The sequence below is a fragment of the Acanthopagrus latus genome, chromosome 5 (genome assembly GCF_904848185.1).
Source record: "Acanthopagrus latus isolate v.2019 chromosome 5, fAcaLat1.1, whole genome shotgun sequence".
Classification (NCBI taxonomy): Eukaryota; Metazoa; Chordata; class Actinopteri; order Spariformes; family Sparidae; genus Acanthopagrus; species Acanthopagrus latus.
The window spans coordinates 22,446,393-22,468,689 of record NC_051043.1 but is presented as its reverse complement, the minus strand read 5'-3'; the positions used below and the strand labels follow the sequence as shown (position 1 = coordinate 22,468,689).

The 22,297-nt window shown below is 39.9% G+C and overlaps 2 protein-coding genes and 1 long non-coding RNA gene across 3 annotated transcripts; 1 reads left to right on the top strand and 2 right to left on the bottom strand.

Annotated features, from left to right (window-relative positions):
* Positions 1-939: 939 nt before the first annotated feature.
* LOC119019044 (gamma-glutamyl hydrolase) lies at positions 940-6,073 on the bottom strand. The gene is made up of 9 exons (XM_037097235.1): positions 5,823-6,073; positions 5,603-5,717; positions 4,447-4,497; positions 4,283-4,367; positions 3,758-3,896; positions 3,316-3,422; positions 2,551-2,644; positions 2,327-2,464; positions 940-1,643 (listed from the first exon to the last, which is right to left on the bottom strand). Exons 1-9 carry the CDS (start codon positions 5,938-5,940, stop codon positions 1,525-1,527), a joined length of 966 nt encoding a protein of 321 aa, XP_036953130.1. The 5' UTR covers positions 5,941-6,073; the 3' UTR covers positions 940-1,524.
* Positions 6,074-7,673: 1,600 nt separating this feature from the next.
* Positions 7,674-21,950, bottom strand: nmrk1 (nicotinamide riboside kinase 1). Its single transcript, XM_037097237.1, has 8 exons — positions 21,774-21,950; positions 20,066-20,156; positions 19,924-19,972; positions 19,318-19,486; positions 9,019-9,090; positions 8,818-8,924; positions 8,508-8,591; positions 7,674-8,115 (listed from the first exon to the last, which is right to left on the bottom strand). The coding sequence occupies exons 1-8, from the start codon at positions 21,800-21,802 to the stop codon at positions 8,105-8,107; spliced, it is 612 nt and encodes a 203-aa protein (XP_036953132.1). The 5' UTR covers positions 21,803-21,950; the 3' UTR covers positions 7,674-8,104.
* Positions 10,161-16,733, top strand: LOC119019047. The gene is made up of 3 exons (XR_005074921.1): positions 10,161-10,364; positions 11,769-11,861; positions 16,556-16,733. It is a non-coding gene; the product is annotated as an uncharacterized LOC119019047 (long non-coding RNA).
* Positions 21,951-22,297: the final 347 nt, after the last annotated feature.

Genomic DNA, 22,297 nt, shown 5'->3' with positions numbered 1-22,297 from the left:
TTAGCTCTATCCAGCTCTTTTTAAGAGCTTTTTAAACACTCCTCGTCTTCCTCAGAGGATGGCTTGAAAAAAGATTTTTAAAAACATTCGATGCAGTTTAAAGAGCCTGATGGAGATTTTTTTTTTTTTTTTTTTTTTTTGTCTTTGCTTTCCAAGGTTAAGAATAAACTTTCAACCAAAACCTTAAAGGTGCAACAAAAAATATAAATGTATGTTGATTCTGGCGCCCCCTGTGGACAAAAGCAGCATGAGCACCACCGCCTCCTGTCACAAAGACCTTAATCTGGCTGATAGAAAACAAACACAGAGTGGAGGATTTTACATACATGGCACAGTGAACCCTCTAACCAGCTGATCCTCATAAGTGTCTCCCTTTGAAAAGTACACTACATGATAATAGCTTTCTATCTCTTACAGTCATAATGTACATGCATACATATCAAATTCAAGTGGAAAAAGATTAATCTCATGATAAATTATTACTATTTGTGGCTTTGTAAGATAAATACGTGAAACAAAGCAAACCTTGTTATAGTGCCGTGCCACCAGGCAGCAGCTTCTTCCCTCAGGCAGACCACTCAACTCATTCTCAGCACTACACCATAAAACATAGTTTTTATTTAATGACTTATAATAACTTATCTGACCTGCTGACAGGCATTATGAATAACTATATAAAAATAGTCAATCTTCTTGCAGATTGTCTCATTTATTGTGACTGTTTCATAGTTAATTTTTCCTCATAGCAGGTTTAAAACTACATTTATCAAACCTGGATGTCTTCGGAGCCCTTGGAGGACAGTTGTCTTGCAGTCTTTATTATCAATACAATTTTATTTATTCAGTTATCTTTTCACCTTTCTGTGAATTTCATTTCCCTGTGAAGGTCTAAACGCTGTCTCAAACAGCCGCCTCCACGCTGCCAGGGCTAAGACTCTGTCAAGGGAATAATGAAGCCTTTATTATCTGAGACTGAAGGCTCATTCTTGACCCTGAAAATACTGTGACATGACATGACATTTGTGGTGAACTGCAAGGGTCAACAGAGAACTCTCAATCTCAGGTTTCCATGTGTAATGGAAGAGAAATCCTTGCAAAAGCACAAAAAAATACAGAAGTAAACCTGAACATTTACAATTCCATCACAACTCCTTCCACTGCTGAACAACAGGGGAAATGGTTTGGTCAAATCCTTCACCTCTTTATTGACCTACATGTAGTCAAATGTAAATATTGTGAGTCCCTTGAGGTTTTTAGATGAAATGATATACAAGATCCATCCAGACATTGTACTGCAAAGGCTTTCAATCGCCAAGAGGACAAAAAAAAAATCTCAGTTTCTTTATGCGAACAAGAACTTTGACAGCAGCAACAGCACAGACAAGTTTTCTAACTTCTTCTAAATTGGTAAAACATCAAGTGCTGAGTGCAGAAACCTCTCCTCGGCGTGATGAGTGATCGCTGAATCAGTGTACAAGTGGCTGAAATCAACCCTTTTTGTTTCGAGGCGTAGCTGTGAGACACTCAGAAGAAGTAGAGCTGTTCATATCCTGTGAAGTTTGCGGCGTAGACGGGAGTGTAGTTATAAATCAGTGACGAGGCCTCTTCCTCAGGATTGTCAAACCGATGTAAACTTCTCCTTCCTAAACAAAGCAGAAGTGAGATGCATGTGATTACAGGAGAATAAATAGAGCACAGCAGAGCAGATTAATCATCTCCATGAGGAGAGAAGGTCAAACAGGTCATAGAATTGTTAAATGTGATATTTTTATGCTGGTTTGAGCATAATGGATTGAGATATAATCTGATTTAATAGTAAAAAAATGTTAAATGATCGATAAACATTTTTTTCAAACCCAGCATGTTAATCTCCTCTTTTTTGTCCGTCACTCCTGAATTAAGATCTGATCTGATGGGTTTCTGCCCTTTATGGCAATTTATGGCAAATTATTTTGGAGAATCCATTGACACATTTTTTATGAATACAATACAATACAATATAAAGTGTTAGCTCTAGTCGTTGCCATGGTAACATTTGTTGTGAAATCACCAAAGATTGTGACATAGAAAACTTAAGAGCTCAACCGAGAAAGCTTTTATAAGTAAAATGGGCTGCTGTGCATGAACATTTGTGGTTAAAAACTGCATTAAATACCTGAAAAACATTAAAGTACTTACTCAGATTGAAACAAAACTCCTGCAAAAACACTAAACGGCTAAATCCCACTCAAATGTCATACAACTACGTATGATATACCACAACCGCACCTACTACCTTATCATACAGGCAGTACTTATGGTTAATAATGTGTGATTGTCATCTCACCTTCATTGGAGAAAAACTCAGCGAGCAGAGACGATAACTGAACAGCCTGACGGGAGTGAGGGAAGTTCAGCCTGCTGTCCCACTGGAAGCGGTTCACCTCCGGGTGCCACTGTACTCCATAGAAGGGGTATCTCTTACCTGGCAACAAAGAAATTGGTTGTCTTAAAAACTCTGCGACAGATCAACACTAAAGGTTTGTTTTTGAGTAGAAACATTCTTGTAACCTTCTATGGTTGAGACGAAGTCGGCTCCGTTCTCAGCAACGTTTGTAGACAGGATGGAGAAGAAACTCTGCAGGTTCTCATTTTCCCGGAAGTTCTGTGAGAACATTTGTCTTATTACTCTCTGGTGGTTATTGTGTATCTAACTCTCCATCTTTTGTGAGTGTGTGTTCATGTGCTTCCCTCTGATGCCGTGTCCCTTTTGTTTTCCCTTCAAGGTATCAGGCAAGTTTATCTGATTTATCTTTCTCAAGCACATGAATCTGTTCATGTGCTGAGGCGCCGCGAGACAAAAATACTCCTCTCTCCGTACACTGTGTTCAGTCTTCCTCCACTGGAATATTGAATAGAACAAGGTTTGTTTTCTGGCAATTTGATTAAAGACATATTGATTTAGGAATATGCACCATGCAAGATTAAGATCAGTTTAGACTTCATGGATTTAATTAATCAAATTACCGCAAACAAACTGCCACACTGCGAGCCTGAGCTTGTGAGGCCCTTTGGAACTTTCCCAGCCAGAAAAATACTCCTATTGCATGTGAAATCATGTTTAATAAACATTATACCTGCTTATTGTTCATACATAGATGTATGTCTGTGTAATGCATATCTTGTTAAGGTCTTACTGAGTCGAAGTGTCGGTAAGGAACCCCCAGAAAACACGTTTTTCGAGATGTTGAAATCATCAAATGGTTCGGACAAAACCCTGACAGGAAGTGAAACATCCTGCACAGTGACACAGGTCAGCAGAGGGATTCACCGTACCTTTACTTCAACTCCATAGTGGTGGAAGTTGCCGGTCAGTGGTTTGTGGGTCAAAGCCTTCATGAGCTCGCTGGGGAAGCCCTCAAACATCCTACTGGAGCTCGCCTCTGCAGGCAGACGGGTGAACGTGCAGTTAAAAAAAGTGAACTTTATGTAAATATTGAATCAACCCAACTTAAAAGATAAGAAGAAATCATCAAACAAGGACGACACCACCCTGACTGGTAACTGGATTCTACTGACACCCAGTGGTACAGTTCAGTCCAGGCCAAACATGGAAACGTCCATTTTATATTCAAGTTTAGAACATATTTCCTTAATTAAGCATTTTTCAATTGTTCAATCCTGTTATTCAAAGTAGATATAAATAGCACTTATAGTAAGATAGATTAAGATTTTGGGATGAACTGTTCCTTTAGCAGTAATAGAGGAATTCTCTTACCTGTGGTCAGGTTGAGGGGCATCGCTATGTTCTCAGCTGTGGTGTTTGTCAGCAGATTCTGACCGGCCACCAGGACAGTCAGTAGCTGCATGCCCATGCATGTACCCCAGATAGGGAAGAAGTCCCCGGCATCATTAGCCTGAAACACATAATAACAAAGTGCATGTCAGTATATAATATATTAATCCTCTGTGACTGACTGTATGAGTATCAATTAGTGATAGACTGTCACGTTTAAGTATCATAATTTTTTGAGTCCTTTCTTTGTCTTATTAGCAAAATCTAGAGTGCAAAACAAGTTTGATGGTACCATTCATTTAAATTCAGTTTAGTAAAAAAGTGTAATTATTCACTCTGAAACAATGTGAGGTTAAAAATTGCCTAACGCAATGAAAATACTTGAGACAGGGGCAAGATCAGTCCCTCAAATCTGTTCTTCGGTACAATAAATTCACTCTGGTTTCTGTTTGTGTGTTTTGTGTCAGAGCGAGAGAACCAATGAAAACAATGTTCTGCTGTACGAACCGTCTGAGCAAGTTTGAAAAATATCTTCGCCACCCGGGCAAAGTCTGACGTCTCCAAATCTGCAGCCCCACCGATGAAAATCAAACTGAAGAGACGACACACAGTTAGAGCAGTGATAGACGGAAGAAACAAAAATGTAAAAGATAGGAATGTGTTACACTCACCCATTTATCTTCCTGAAGATGTCTTCATACTCAGCAGTAGTAAGAGTCAATCTGTGGAAGGCAAACAAAACAAATAATGTCCCTGACGATATAATTTGACAGTGAATTTATTTATTCAGGATAGCCCCTGGAGATGAATCATCTCATTTTGTCCAGTGTCCAGGCAACATGATAGTGCAGATAACAGGTGCAGACAAAGGAACCAAGGTAGCAGAATTATCAAGGTCCTCTTTTTCAACAATAGCAACACATGTCAGCAGTGACGTTGTGACTGAAAAGCAAATAAAACTGTTTACTAACCTCTTGAAAGTTCTGAACATGTATATTTCAATCTTTTTAGGGACATTTCTAACATTAAATGAAAATCATTTGCCGTGTGATATACAACAGAAAGGTTGCCATTTTCAGGAAAATAAATAGCAAACACAACAACACAGTGGGATAGCTAAATGGCAATCACATCAGCCTCCTTAGGTCCTCCTGGGTTTTTCGTGGCCCAGTACAGAACGACCCATGTCCTGGTTTTCATCCGATGGTTAGGAACCCCCGGTCTAATGCATTATTGGATCCACTGATTGTGTTACTTACGGCATACATTGACAACTTATAGTGATTTATAACCAGCTTGTATTACATCTATGTATGTAACTATATGTTACTTCTGCCTATCTGAGGAATTTAATTACTTTACTTCATGCAAACCAAATGCCCCTTACAGCCAGCAATTTATAGTCAGATTATATCGCATTATAACAGTGGTTTTAATGTGTCATAAAAAGTTACAATGCTTTCCAGCTTTAAAAATGTTAATCAATGATCCTTGTGTTATGTTTATTATTGTAAAGCATTATGAATATTTACAATTGCTTATGAGTACAGCCTCACTGTGTCGACATCATCATTATAGCGAGTTATGATTATTCGCATAGAGCATTTTGAATGTTCCTGAGTGCCTCTATGATTAAACAGCGCAGTGGGTCCATTATAATGCATCATAAATCTGTTCATAATGGATTATAATGCACGGGCTTCATAGAAAGAGTTACCAGAACAACTTTCTCTTACATGTTGCCTATTGAAATCGACCGATCGTACTTCGGTTAAACACATGATTTATCTTTACTGCTGATAAACAACAAAGGACGATTCAACCCACCTGATAGGCATCACTCTGCTGCCCCCAGACTCAATGTATTTCACATAGGAGGAAGGTATGTAGGTCCTCCCAAAGGGTTTCATCACTTCATCTGAAACTAACTGAGTCAAAATGCCTGCAGGACAAAAACAAAACCAGCTGTGAATACAAAATGGGAATAAGCTAAACAGGTAAAAATGATTTAGCGAAATCTGCCTGACCTGAAGCACATTTCACTCACCGATCACAGGTCTGTCATTCACAGCCTCCTGGCTGACTCTGGTTGGCATTGCTCTGCTGCAGGAGAAGCAGCCAGCAAGAAGCAAACACACATATGTCGAAAATCCTGTGTTGGACATGTTCTCAGCTTAATTTTTTAATACTATGATCTCACAAGACTCAACTCGGCATATAAGAAGCTACGAGGCTGACAGAGAGAGTCGATGTGAGAAAGAGCTGCAGCAGCTTAAGTAAGTCGAGTGAGAAGAGGATATAGTAGCTACAGGGAAGTGAGGAATGTCCAAGTTTACATGTGATGACTCCACAACTGCAAACGCCGGTCGGGTAAGTTGGTTGCTGAAGTAAACATAAATTTTTTTCTGCTGACTGCATGGACTTTTTGGCAAAATTTGTATCACATTGTGTGGTGAGAAATGATGCACGTTCATGGGTCAGAGGAGGGTTTAGCAATAAAGTTCCTAGAAGTTACACGAGAGTGTTAAAGAGAGCAGCTGTGGGTTCACACCGTCAAACAGGTTTCAGTGTGAAAACGAAAGAAGGCCCGTCTATTTATAGGATTGGAAAAGTAGGACGCTTATTGAGGAGGAAGAGGGGTGTGTGTGTGTGTGTGTGTGTGTGTGTGTGTGTGTGTGTGTGTGTGTGTGTGTGTGTGTGTGTGTGTGTGCGTGAGTGCAAGACCAGTTCAGGTTCTTCTAACAAAGAGTCCTGAACCTCGTAGTCACTTCAGTTGTCTCTATATTAAATAAATAGATGAACAGACTTTTCTGCAGTGTGGACATTTTTGACAAAATCTTGAGCAAAATCACATCTCACTGATGCAATACCTTCTATAAAAAAAAAAAGATGATATCAGTGAAGCAATGCAGCTATTGCAATAGGCGAGATTTCTACAGAAATTGGGCAACAGGGGGACACACGTCTTGTATCAGCTGAGCAAAAATAATCCACTGATGAGGGAAGGAAGAAAGACAGAAAAAATATAGGGTGAACTTTTGGAAAATAGAAGTAACGTTGACAGCAAACAAGTCAGACATCTCTAAACCAAATGAATTTGACCTTTTAATAACAATAACCCGGTCTTATAAAAGCAATGCTTTTGGGAAATCAGATTCAGGAAGTTGCAAACACCAGTGTGTCTGTGCCGGGCTGATGTTGTCGCTTTGAGTTTATTTGGCAGTGAAATGCTGCTGTGACATCACGTCCATGCGGTACCAGTCACTGTGCTTGTGCAACGTTTGGACCCTTCATCAGATCCAGTCCAGTTTATTCATATTCATTAAGTGTAAAAATTCCTGAAAACATTTGCACCAAAGCTGGATTACTAACTTTGCAACCTCTCAAACTGTGAAAGGGTCTTATTAATATGATAAATATCTAGGGGAGAATAATAAGGATTAAGTTTTAATTCCGTTTTTCGCTGCAGACTTCCGGACATACAGTTATTGCGGCATATTACAAATAGTGTTTTTATCTCTGTATATAATAAAGCTGCCATGCAAAATCTGCAGCGTGCAGTGCAGTTAATGGGCAGCGAGAGGATTTGTTGAAGGTGTTGATGGGCCTTTAACTCAGGCCTCCTCTTACATTCACATTAACAGATAAAAAGAGCTTCAGGTGACTGAGTAGTGAGTTTCCACCGTATGCGACTCAACCACTAGGTGGAGACAAAATGCCACTAATGGTTCAGATACGCAGAGTGTTGTTCCAATTCAGTATTGGACAAAAAAAAAATCTAGTCTTTGACAAACCGTGTCAGTGTCAGTGTCAGTGTCAGTCATCGTTAATCTCTACCAAACCACAGCCTACAATGATTATTGTCTAATGTCTGTAAGATCCAAATACGAGTGAGAAATGATTTAAAACCGAAATTGGGCACACTTTATTCATCTAATAATCTGGAGTTGTATCACAAGTCAAGGTTTTATGTATGATCATGTCTGGTTGGACAGAGAATGATTCAGACTTCTGGTTCTAAATATTAAAATACATAAAATATTAAAAATCAACGCAGTGAGAGAGAAAACGTTAGTTCACTGTATGTTTTATACGGAGTATCAACTTCATATAGTCACAAATTCTTCATCTATTTAGTGTTTCCAAAAATGAATCCTGTCTTTAAAACACTGTCCATTACTGTGCTTTGACGTCAGGTTCACTGTGATGTATGTGAAACTTGGTTTGGTCCATTCTGTCATATATTAGTTCAGATATGAACTTTCCTGACGTCTACGGGAGCAGCAGGTATGATCTTCCATGAGGTAAACAAGTAGAACTCCAACTGTTTCAGTCTTTCTCTGCAAACAAAATACACAAAATAAAATGTGTGTTGTTTTTCTCTTGATTGGCGCATCTTCTAGGTCTTAAAGTCTCTATGTGATCACATTAATATTCAAAACTTTGCATTCAAAAGAGTCTCATCAAGGAAAACAGAGCTGGCACAAAAATGTACAATTTGTCTTTTGACTTTGATTAATATTGTCTGCAGCTTTCTGGCTTTATACTACATCTGCGACACGAAAGCAGGTTTTAAATATGTAGATGGCTGCAAAAGTTAACCATTAAAATGTCAGTATACATACTAAAATACCCTTGATTTACGAGTGTGCTGTGGATTAAATCATCTATGACAGAAATATCTTGGAAAACGAAAAATGGAATAAATCTTTATAACTTTCCTGCGACTAACCTCTGAGCCTTTCTATATCCTGACAAACATCTTTATATACAGCAGCCAGCAGCTCTTCCTTTGGCTCCAGTCCATCCAGAAACACTGAAAGAATAGATATTCATCATATAGATGTAACATATCTAAACATTTAATACCAGCACAACTGCTACAGTGATAATAGTTGCATTACTTTGCGGCACCTTTCAAGTCACCCAAGGTCACCTGTCAGCTATGTGCAGCTGACAGGTGCAACTCCAATAAATCACAGTTTTCATCCCATCAGCATCACATCTGTGCACATGGCATCTTTGACATCCTTGACGCTCACCAATTCCGGACGCCGTGCTCTCCATCTGCTCGCGGTTTTTCAGGTACATCGGCCACACGTGTCCATCAAAGTATCCCGGCGGATCAGGAGGCGTGTACACCCTCGAACTGTCAGGAGGTCAAAACGTTAAGAGGCAAACTTTTTCACTAAGCTCAAACAGAAAACATTATATTTAGATATTCAGATTTTTAAAAAAGACACCTTCTTCTCCTTTTGCACACATCATACGGAATTTCCATGAAGTATCTTCTGTCAAAGAGCTCATTGAGAGGCCTGCAAAGACATAAAACATATGAGAAAGTTAGGGGATAAGAAAGAGTTAAGTTTAAAATAAGTTGTAAAATAAATCCTGGAGAACAGTTGACCCTTATTGTGAGAGATAAATGAATGGTCACTGTTCAAAAACAGGAACAATTAAAGCTGCGAGCAGCGTTGGTCGGGCCCTCGCAGTCCACGCACCTCGGGGCATGCTCGAAGAAGCCGTTTCTTTATAATTTGGTGCCCTGCTCCCGCTGGCATTAAGTAATGCACGCTGAAGACAGAAAAAAGAGCGTGTACTGCTGCACGATTCCCCAGACAAAGACTGAGATGACGGTCCGCTTCTCGAGCTGGCTGACGAAAATGTCCACATGAGGCATGATGCAATGAAATAGTTTCGGGAAGAAGCTGAAAGTATCATCGTCCAGTAGCTGAAGAGAATTTTTTCTCCAGTTCTTCCAGCTGCTCTACACTCTGGCGATGATGTCACGCACTCTAGCTCACGCAATACACACCCTTTATAAAATCAGAAGAAGGCCTAAAAATCCGTAAAACTAAAACTGTGATGATTTGGAAACCGTAAGAGATTTTTAAAAACTGAATACATGCCCAATAGTTCAAGGTCTTCTCACTCTTTAAAAGGTGGAATGGTATCTGTAGCTCAAAGCATGAAGCACAAGAAGAGGTTGAAAGTCGATGAGTTTTGAAGAGGATTTTAAGATTTTCCCATTTACTTTCCATTCAAACTAATCAGACTGCGACCAGATCGCCACCTATAGGCCGATTTGCACCAAATTTTACACAGAGCCTCATCAGTCCATGGAACACAATTATGAACATTTACGTGATAATCAGACCGTATTTTGTTTAGATGTGCAAGATTGTCTGCTTTCAACACAATATGCAGGAATTTTGTTGTAGGTTCCCTGCTCGGGCCCTAATAAAGAATCGCTTCAAAAACAATAGGGTCCTCGCAGGTTCCCTGCTCGGGCCCTAATTAAGGATCCATGGCGGGACTCAAACCCAGAGCAGAAGCAAAGCCTCCATTCACATCCTGCTCTACCACCTGAGCTAAACACCATTATGAGTTCACACTAGATGAATAAACACAATGAGTCCCGCCCACAGACTTTCTGACGAATGCAGGTGGAGCGCGCCGAAAAGGGGCGGTCTCGCTCGTTTCCCGCGTGAAATTAGTGGATTTCCCTCCAAAACTGTAGATGTGTATTTAAATAGCTGTTGGATCGTCACTCTGGTTCCAGCGGCTCTACTCTGAGGACACGAATACGGTCAGTAAACTCTTCTGTACGAATCTGCTTTATGTGTGTGCTTACCTGCTCAGTTCAGGTGTGTTCATGTCTGTGTGGGAGTTGTATAGATCTCAGGTGATTAGCCCAGGTGATGTTCCTTTATATCAAAGAGCTCCACATTGCAAAGTAACCTCCATGTTGTCTCAGCCTAGTGCCGGTTAAAATGGAGCCAGCCTCCCTCTCATGTCGGTCAGATTTGTTTTTGCCTCAAATGTTTCTGAAATAACTCTGAACACGAAACTGTAGACATCTCGTGTAACTGTTTAGTGTTGAGATAAATTCGGCTGGAACATAATTCTGTAATTACATCCATTTAAACGCGCCGCGGACTGTATGTTTTGCCCAATGCACCAAACTCCATTGTGATTTTGGCCGTTTTATATCTGCGGTGTTTATTACATGAACACTGCACAGTTAAGTAAATTTGGGTCACTGTCTCAGAACAAGTCGCTAGTTTCGTTAAATTCGGCTTGAAGTATTATTTATTTATTTATTATTTTAAACGGCATGAAAGCTGGTTAGCTAACGTTTACTGGTCAGTTTAAGTCAGTGGTTATGTTAGCTAGCTGAGTTTAAATTTGTTGGAGATGCAATGCAAGGTTTGGAAACATGTTACCAGCGGCTCAGCTGCTTTATTAACGGGCTACTGACACTATAATGAGCTTATAAAGACGTCTGGGTCATTTCATCGTTGTGTTTTTACAGACGGGTTTGCATGTTAGCTAAGGTGTGTGTCTGTTGGAGAGTGTTAGCATGACGCCATTATCGTGCTGTGTAATGTTAGCTTGTTAATACTATCATCTTTACAGCTGAATATCTGAGTACAGCACAGTTAGCTAACAGGCTCCAGGTGCTCAATAATGTCTCAGTATGTTAGTATGTCAGCATCTAGAAGGTCATTTTGAGCAGCTAAAGTAGTTTATACACAAAATAAGCAGCCTCATTGTAGCTGCACAGCATGTATTCAGTGTGTTTGTCTCAGTTTTGGTTTAATGTGTTACTGCAATCACTGCACTGTCTGTCAAAAGATAGACTTTGAAATCATATTACTCGTGTATAAAGCTCTTAATGTTCTCAGAACTTATTACATTTGGTTTACATTTGTTTTACCTTTTAAAAACACATTTATTAAATCAGATGAAAGTAGATTTTATAGTGCAGAGTGATGTGAGACTCCTGAGGTGATGTCATGCACGTGGTCACAGACCGCTATATCATTCTTTATTATGAAATGATAATCCTGTAAGAAATCCCATTTTGCCAGATGTGTCTATACTCTGTCCATACATCTTTTTTCTGCTTACAATCAGAATATGTGTATACACACAGACATGTATGCATGTAGTCATCATGTTATACTAAAGTGCCTCCTCCTCTCTCCAGGTGAACAGTGGGACTTGTCTTCAGCTTCAGGTGGAACAGCTCTGACCTGTATGGTGATCAGACCCGGAGAGGAGACACACCTGGTCCAACCAGGTCAGTGCAATATAGGTGCAAAAATTAGAGGCAGAAAGTGTGAGTTTTGTCAATTTCTGCTCATTAATACTCTATGATCAGTAAATGATTTTAGAGGATAGTCGAGTCTCATTCACAGGTCGTTGAATACCGACAGTTTGGGTTGGCAGAAGCCATGACAGTGTCACTGTTGGGACACTAGTCTCTCTCCCTCTTTTTCTGTTTGTCTTTAAAAAAGCTAATTAAAAAGGCAAACATTTGCAAGCAAGCAATGTACAGGTTAGTTCAATGGGGAATAAAAGAAGGAAGTCATAGTATTTTAATATTTACTAAGTGCGATATTGTAGCCAGCTGGCATTGTTTCAGTTTAACGAACACCTGCATTTATATATATTATGAATTATATAATTATATTTTATTTAACATGTATATCTCCACTGTTCAGCCACAACATTAAAACAACTGACAAGTGAAGTGAGCATTGATCATCTTGTTACAATCAAATGTTCTGCTGGGAAACTTTGAGTTCTGTCATTTCTGTGGATTCTCTTTGACAAACACAGCCACCCAAACACCGTTCAAACCAACTGCACCCCCTCATGGCAAAGAACCCAAGGCCTCAAACTGGTCTTCTCATTGTCCAGATCCCACTTCAGCTGAGCATCTGCTGGATGCGCCAGAACCAACTCCAATCCATGTTGGGGCCCCCATGGATCGGTCTTGGCTCTGACTGCATCCAGTGGAAGCTCAGCTGGATTGAGATCTGGGGAATCTGGAGGTCATGTTGACACCTTGAGCTCTTTCCCACGTTCCTCGGGTCGTTCCTGAGCAGTTTTTGCAGCGTTGCAGGCGCGTTGTCCTGCAGGGGGCGCACTGCCACCAAGGAGTGCTGCTGCCATGAGGGCGTGTACTTGGTCTGCAGCTGTGTTTGGGTGACTGGTGTTTGTCAAAGAGACATCCACACGAATGCTGGGACCCATGGCTTCACAGCCGAACATGGCATTGGAACAAAATCATCCATGTTATTTATTTCACCTGTCACTGTTATAATGATATGACTCTCAGTGTATACACATGTTAAATACTCTATATATGTCTAAAATATCTATATGTCTATATTTCCTCTCAGTAAATCAAAATCTGATTGACCTGATTTGATTTGATAAAGCAAAACCTGTTTGAAATACTTGTACTTCCTTTGAACCCTGTTGGTTTTGAGCTGGGACTTTTACATTTAAATGGACAGCTTCATTTATGTAGATTCAACACTAACATTAGCCTCGGCGTATTCCCCTAGCAGGCCACTAATAAGGATCCTATTCAGTTTCTGACGTGCAGCTGTGTGGTGGTGAAGTTTTTGGTTTAGAAGCGGTTCTTGTGGTCACATTCATGGTAGAGGTGCAGCAAACTGAGCTGTAAACACCAGCAGAATGACCGGAGACATGTTAATTTTTGGTGGCTTGTGTAAGGTTTGTTAGCAGTAGCATTCTTATTCATGGTAGAAGTGCAGCGGATTGAGAGCTACGACACCAGCAGAACTGAGCTGAGACGTGTTGTTTTGGAGGCCTTGTGGTGTAGAGCTTCCTGGGGACAAAAGTTCAGTAAGAGTAGTCCCGTTGTTAGTGGTCTGCCAGGCTTACCTGGTGTTATTGTAATTTATAGTTTAACTTGGCCAGACTTCAGCTATCTTCAATGGCAAATGCCCGAGTGCAGTCCATCGGAGCTGTAAGCAGTGTTTTCCATGAATGGCAGTAGTCAGGCCTTTGATCAGTTGCTGGTATTGGTAATAGCGTATCTTACGAGCCCTCGTGCGATCCCGCCAACTTACAGGTCCCTCATGTCCAGAAACCTATGGTTGGTAGAAGCGTGCACATAGTGTGCGTGTTTAGCTTGGGCTTCGGCCTGGCTAGGGACATGCTCAGGGCCACGGTAGAAGCTAGCCTGACGCCACTAAAGCGGCTTGGATCTCTGCCCTCAACTGTCCATGACGATTTCCCTCGCGAGTTCAGTGTGTATGGGCGCGATGCCTTTGCTTGAAGATAATGTTGAACCTCTGTGATAAAACTAAATGAAAACAATTGCAGGAATTCATTTTCTTTGCAACTGTGTGCAACAGCATCCTGCTTGATAACACCAAGCAGAGATCATTACAAAGCTGTTACAGGGCCCTCGGCCTTAATGCCCAGCAGACCACTGATAACGATCTGAATGTGTTGTGGTGACATTTTTTCTTTGGAAGCAGTTGTTGTTGTTGTTGTCATGTTAATGGTAGAGATGTAGTGAAATGATAGCTACAGATACTTTGAGTGGTTGTTAATTTGTCTGAGTACTTCTGAGTGTATTGAAGGTTTGTTTTTAGTTCTTGTACATGTGCACTTGAGCGCGCAACTGTGTGCTCAGAGAGTGCTTGATAAGCTTTATGAAGCCTTTGGAGTTGTTGTCTTGTGAACTGATAGCTACAAACAGCTTGAGTGGTTGTTAGTTATTTTGCACCCTTCTTAGTGTATTGAAGGTTTGTTTTTAGTTCTTGTACATGTGCACTTGAGCGCGCAACTGTGTGCTCAGAGAGTGCTTGATGAGCTTTATGAAACCTTTGGAGTTGTCTTGTGAACTGATAGCTACAAACAGCTTGAGCGGTTGTTAGTTATTTTGCACCCTTCGGAGTGTATTGAAGGTTTGTTTTTAGTTCTTGTACATCTGCACTTGAGTGCGCAACTGTGTGCTCAGAGAGTGCTTGATGAGCTTTATGAACCCTCGGAAGTTGTTGTTCTGCTGGCGAAAACATCGTGGTATGAAGCTTTTCATGCTAACATTGTTAGCTAAACAATGTTGAGTGCCGTAAGCTACAATAGCCAGTTCGCCACTGTAGAGTTCCAGGCACCAAAGTTCAGTAATAGCAATCCAGTTGTTTGTGGTCAGGCTTGTGTGAACTGACCAACCAGACCAGACTTAAGTCCCACCTCAAAACCCATAGGATTCAAGGAGAGTTTTTACAGCCACTGGATAATCACAAAAAATGTATATAAAAAATGTATCTTGAAATAAAATGTAATTGAAAATACATGTCTTCTCACTGTTAACAACTTGACTCTCTATGAGTCCTGTTAATAGCTCACAAAGTGCGTTATTTGACGACCTGAGAATGAGACTCAAAAAGCAGCTGTCTTTGTACAGAATTGCTTTATAAGTATGCCGGCATCATGCAATATATCAATTAATTAATAATTGTCCTCCATAATGCAGGACACTGGCTTGTCTCACATGGCCTCTCTAAGATCTCAACTTTCTGCTTTTAATGCTGATTAACTTAATCTATAATAATATATCATGTTTCATCAGCAAATGTTTAATATTGATATGAATCGACAAAGTAACTAGTAACTAAAGCTGTCAGACAAAGTACTGTGAAAGTATGAATAATATAGTTAAAACTAAATTTATGCAAAATATGAAAATTATTTAACATTGAAACATTGAAACGTTGAAACATTAAAACAACTGACAAGTGAAGTGAGCATTGATCATCTTGTTACAATCAAATGTTCTGCTGGGAAACTTTGAGTTCTGTCATTTCTGTGGATTCTCTTTGACAAACACAGCCACCCAAACACCGTTCAAACCAACTGCACCCCCTCATGGCAAAGAACCCAAGGCCTCAAACTGGTCTTCTCATTGTCCAGATCCCACTTCAGCTGAGCATCTGCTGGATGCGCCAGAACCAACTCCAATCCATGTTGGGGCCCCCATGGATCGGTCTTGGCTCTGACTGCATCCAGTGGAAGCTCAGCTGGATTGAGATCTGGGGAATCTGGAGGTCATATTGACACCTTGAGCTCTTTCCCACGTTCCTCGGGTCGTTCCTGAGCAGTTTTTGCAGCGTTGCAGGCGCGTTGTCCTGCAGGGGGCGCACTGCCACCAAGGAGTGCTGCTGCCATGAGAGGGTGTACTTGGTCTGCAGCTGTGTTTGGGTGACTGGTGTTTGTCAAAGAGACATCCACACGAATGCTGGGACCCATAGTTTCACAGCCGAACATGACATTGGAACACAATGATCCATGTTATTTATTTCACCTGTCACTGGTTCTAATGTTGTGGCTCTCAGTGTTTACACGTGTTAACTGCTTTTTACAGACACACTCAAAACCTCCCAAAAAAGGCTAAAAACTTCCACAAATACAAACAAAACCTCCACAAATACACAAAACATTCTCAAATATACTCAAACCTCCACAAAAAACTTTAACAAATTCACTAAAAATTTCCATAAATTCACAAAAAACTTCTACAAATAGACACAAAACCTCCACAAATACACTCAAACCTCCACAAATACACAAAAAGTCCATAAATTCACTAAAACTTCCACAAATATACACAAAACCTCCACAAATACACTCAAACCTCCACAAATCCATAAAAAACTTAAACAAATTCACAAAAACTTTCCATAAATTCACTAAAAACTTCCACAAATATACACAAAACCTCCACAAATACACTCAAACCTCCACAAATACACAAAACATCCATAAATTCACAAAAAATTTCCATAAATTCACTAAAACTTCCACAAATATACACAAAACCTCCGCAAATACACAAACCTTCACAAATATACTCAAACCTCCACAAATTCACTAAAAACTTCCACAAATAGACACAAAACCTGCACAAGAGACGTGAAACTACCACTGCTCTTCTTTCTCATCTTGCAGGTGATGTATGGACAGTTGAAAGGACGAATCACCAAGATGAGCCAATCAATGGAGACGAGCCGCCACAGGAGCCTGAACCTGTACTTCACGAGGGGGATCAAACATGGCTGATATATCTGCAGTTCACTGCTCGTTTCTCCAGAACGAGAGCAGCCAGGAGCTGAAAGTTGTGGGCAGAGGAACAGGCTGCTGAGGACGAGTTGGACGACGGTTTCCTGAAATGAATCCTGATTTCCTGTAAATCAAGTTTTTTGGACTGACATGTTGTTCTCAGACTGTGAGACTCCCGAACATCCTCATCAAAATAGACTCTTTGGTTTCTGTCCGTCTGTGATGAAGCATCAAATGAGTCTCTTGTGAAACAGACCTGGTTTAGTTTGTTCACTTAATTCACATCATCTTTCTACAAACTCCCCTGTTTTTTATTGGCATTTTGCTTTTATTAAAGCAGAGAAGATGGAAACAATTAGGCAGCTACCGACCTACTCATCCTGTACGAGAAGCTTGGTTTTTTAAACTGAGTACTTACTAATAACAAATAGAAGATGAGACCTGGTGAGCAGAAATGTACTAATTTGAAAAAAAATCAAATGAGAAAACATTTAAAAATATGTAATGAAGAATATTTTCGATATTTTTTTCTTTGTAACCAAATGGAATCAAAATAAAGACATTTTCTTTGTAACTGTGTGACTGAAATGACTTATGTGACTGGTGCTTCTTGTCAACACCGTTTAGCTCTTGTGTGGGACATAAATGTAGGCCACATGTTCACACCTTCACATCTAAATGTTGTTTAAAGTCTTATTTCACCTCTCAACTTTGTTTTTATTCCAACTGTGTTATGTTATTGTATACAGAATCGCATCCTCGCCCATGGAGAAAGTGTTGCAGAATAACTGCAGACAAAGTGAACCAGAACATACAGTTCACATTTCCATTCACTTTCAGAGAGCTGAATGTGCTGAAAGGGAAACAGTACAGCTTGTTGGAACTTGTTCATCACTTCTTTTATTAGGGCCCGAGCAGGGAACCTGCGAGGACCCTATTGTTTTTGAAGTGATTCTTTTTTTTTTTTTTCTTCGGACGAAATGATTGCATTTTTCACTGCCTGAACATACCCGAAAACTCACCAAACTTGGAATATAAGTCCCACTGGGCGAAAAATTTTATAATCTATTGTCGTCCTGAATTTCCACCACTAGGTGGCGCTGTTATTAAGCACAGCGCGTTTTGGCTAATAACTCCCATATACTTTGTCGCACATTCAAAAACCTTATATCCACGCGTTCACTGAATTGGGCTGTGTCTCGTGGTATAGGCCACGCCCATTTCCACCTACCGTTTTTTTTTTTCTACGTTGCAAAATGTCGAAAACCTACTTTTTCGAACTCCTCCCAGGCGATTTTACCGATTTGCACGAAACTTGGCACGCAGTATCTGTGGACGCTCCTGACAAAAAGTTATTAAAATAATTTTGATAGGCGGATTGACACCAAACTTGGTATAATCATTGCCACTGCCCTCTTGAGGATATCAGACAAAGGACTTATCAATCGGCCACTAGGTGGCGCTGTGGTGCCAGTTTAATTTTATATTTGGCCCTGTGCCCACACCATAACACTTATGGAAATGAAATTCATAGGGGTGGTATAGACTAGCCCCTGCAACTTACATACCAAAAATGACCAGCAGGTGGCGCTATTTTCCACGTGAAAGAGTTTTTGGCCCATAAGTCACACATATTGTGTCACACATTGTTAAACCTTATATCTACATGTTCCGTCAATTCAGCTGAATTATTTGGTTTAGGCCAGGCCCACTTTCGAGCTAAGTTTCCATTTGCAAAATTGCGACAAATGCAAAACCTACTTTTTCGAACTCCTCCTAGGCAATTTGACCAATTTGCACTAAACTTTGTGTGAAGCATCTGTGGACCCTCCTGACAAAAAGTTATCAAAAGAATTTTGATAGTACATAAAATGGCCGAACTATAAAACAACAAATTCCTGCATATTGTGTTGAACGCAGACAATCGTGTACATCTTGACAAAATACTGTCTGATTATCACGTAAATGTTCATAATTGTGTTCCATGGACTGAAGAGGCTTTGTGTAAAATTTGGTGCAAATCAGCCAATAGGTGGCGATGTGGTTGCAGTCTAATTGGTTTGAATGGAAAGTAAATAGGAAAATCTTAAAATCCTCTTCAAAACTCATCGCCTTTCAACCTCTTGTTGTGCTTCATGCTTTGAGCTACAGACACCACTCCACCTTTTAAAGAGTCAGAAGACCTTGAACTGTTGGGCATGTATTCAGTTTCTAAAAATCTTTTACGGTTTCCAAATCATCACAGTTTTAGTTTTAAGGATTTTTAGGCCTTCTTCAGAAAAAATTCTCTTCAGCTACTGGACGATGATACTTTCAGCTTCTTCCTGAAACTGTTTCATTGCATTATGCCTCATGTGGACATTTTCGTCAGCCAGCTCCAGAAGCGGACCATCAACTCAGTCTTTGTCTGCAGAATCGTGCAGCAGTACACGCACTTTTTTCTGACTTCAGCGTACATTACTTGATTCCAGCGGGAGCAGGCCACCAAATTATAAAGAAACAGCTTATTCAAGGCGTTGCATGCGGAAGCCCTGATGGCAGCATGCCCCGAGGTGCGTGGACTGCGAGGGCCCGTCCAACGCTGCTCGCAGCTTTAATTTTATAAACTGTAATTGTAAGTCAGTAACTTCACTAAAGCCTGTCCCATGTACCTATAGTTGAAAATGAGGAAGCCTTCCACTATGAGCACAAACACCTCCGTGTCGACCGGTGGTGCAGGGAGCTCTGGGTTCAGGCCTCGCTGCCTGAGGAACGAGTCCGGATCTCTTCGCCACGAGTCGACATCTCTCATCATGGCGTCCATGTGGAGAGCATCGAGCACTTAAAACAGAACACAGTGGCACACATTTCCTTTCTTTTTCCAGAGAAGCACAAGGTCTGATTCCTGACAGAGCATTTCATTAAATCATCATTGTCATCATTTGTCATTCTCTGGTTCCAGCTTTTGAAGATTTTCCACTTACCATTTGCACTTTCTAACAACATCCCCAAGATTGTTAAAACTCCCACATTCCCAGACATAATAGCAAAGATAAGACCTCAGTGTTGGTAGCTATTCGCACTTCATCCATCCATCTACCCATAAATCTGTTCTTCGTTTTCAAATGGATTGACTACAGCTGCACTGAAGATGTCTTGATGTGATGTTTTCACATTGTGTGCATTTGGTTGGTTAGAAAAAAATAAATAATTAAAGTATTCACAGTATAATCCCAACAGTGTGTTCAGGGAGGATCTGTTGTCTGTCGTGTCCTTACTGTCATATTGCTTGAACCCACTGTCGTCCACTGGTACCACAGAATCGTCCTAAAAAAAGGAGAGATCACTCAGATTCAAAATCAAATTTCCAGCATGACTTCTAAAGTGTAAATATTTCAAGAGAAGGCCTTACAGCCTCACCTTAAAATATGAGTCCTGTGCAATGATGCAGCTGTTGGGTATCTGTTGGTGTAGACTCGTCGAAAGAGTAGATTTTCCTCCGTTGGTCATCCTGACAGACAAACAGTAAGCATCGATTAGAAAACTTTAAAGCTGCACAACAAATACCAAGACCTTCTTTTACTCACCCTCTTTTATAAAATGCCAAAATAACCTTAATACAGTGAACTACACGCAGTATGTGTTCAAGTCAACCACAACCTTTAAAAAAGTTGCTGACCTCTGGTGGTTTAACTTCTTCACCTAACTTCAGAAATCAGTGTATATACCAGTCGAAAAAAAGAATATTGAAAGAAATTGTAGAAATGTTTGTTTTCTACCTTAAAACTTCCTGCTCAGATCATTTAAATGTCCTCATGAAAATGTGTTTGTTTATGTAAAAGACAGAAAATCAATGCTGTAATAAGAATTTCGTAACTCATCAGAGTCTGCTTCCAAACTGAGTGTTTGACAGCTGGAGTTAGCTCTAGTGGACTTACTATAAGCATATTTTGTCTAAAATTCTTTAAGAAAAACACCAACAATATCTTACATTTAATCAAATACACTAGTTGGTGTAAAAAGATAAACATATAGTTGGCAAATTATTTTCCACTATCTAATATCAGCATCAGCCTCAGTAATCCATTATCAGTTCAGCTGTGGTCGCTGCACTATGCGTGTGTTTCATGGTCCAAAGTGCAACATACTGTAAACCAGAAAGGTCAGTGAGGCACAACCTGATATGTTATTATTTCAACACCACAAGTCACATTAGGAAATACAGTAAGAGAGAGTAAATGTTTATCGCTAACTGTTAACACCAGGGGTCGATTTTCAGGGCCACTACTGAAACCAATTATAAGATATCCAAGTTTTTAAAAGCTAATATTTGGGACCGATATTTATTTGCAGTAAAGAATGAAACTCTTTTTTCTCTTTTTTTTAAGGTACTGTTCTGAAGTAACATTCCCAGGTACTTTACTCTTCCTCTCCACTACATTTATCTGATACATTTAGTTCAGAATATTCAGCGTTAACAGGCTCTTAATTGTGACAAGTTACCAGTCATAGACTTTGCGTGAGAGGATGCTGCATCAGAGCCAAAGTAGCACAATTTAAAATGACTTCTTATCGGCAATCTGACAGAAAAATCACTAATTTTGCACACTGTAACACCTAATTTGACTGAAAGTATCTGTGTGCCACTTCTGCTGAATGTGTTGCATTTACAAGCAATGAATGCAACATTTCAGGCATCTATGCACATTAAGAACTTGCCTGTCTTTGCAGAAAAACAAAAAAGCTCTCCGGACTCTGATTTCTTTTTTTCTCTGCAAACCAAACAAGCCTTATCTGCCACATGGTCGTCACATGCTGCTGATTTGATGATCTGATGATGTCCCTGTTGCTCCCAATGCATTTAAGTTAGCCAACATCAGCATTATAGTCATTATTAGTGTTATTAGTGCTAATGCATTTTCTCGTATTCAACCACAATAAACCACCAAGGAGCATTTTCTGAATCTGACACTGACTTATTGATAAAAAAAACCTGCTTGCACTTTACATTCCTTGCAGTAAGCATGCAGCTACTGCAGGCTGTCTGGGGGCAGAATGACCAGGGAGAACAATAACAGACATGTTTGTGAGCAACAGGTTGATCTTTACGACCCTTGAACATACTCACCCGCCAACTCCAACAACTAGTGTCTTCATTTCAGCCTGTTGTGGATCCTCACTGCGACGTTTCTGCTACATAAGACTGGTAAAAGCACATAAACGAAGTAGCCTGCCACACAAGCATGTTTGTGCTGAGGCGACTCCCTGCGCCGCCTCACGCTGTTCCGCTATTGGACGCTTGTGATTTGCTGAAGGAGCTGCCACGTCATTAACGATCTACTCATTGAGAAAAAAAAAAAAAAGAAGAAGAAGAAGCTTAAAATATGATATAGGTCTAAAATAAATGCTACAGTAATTAAGGAAGTAAAAAAAAAAGCAGTGTTACGTTTCAATAAATACAGTAAAATAAAATAAATAGATATAAATAAAATAAAACAAAATAATATACAAATAGTTTAAAATGAAATACTATGAAAATGTAAGTACATATAAGATCTTGATACAAATATTTATAGTTATTATATCTTAAACTTATAATAGCAATAGAAAAAAATAAAAGCCTTACATAAATTAAAGTAAACAGGGTTTAGA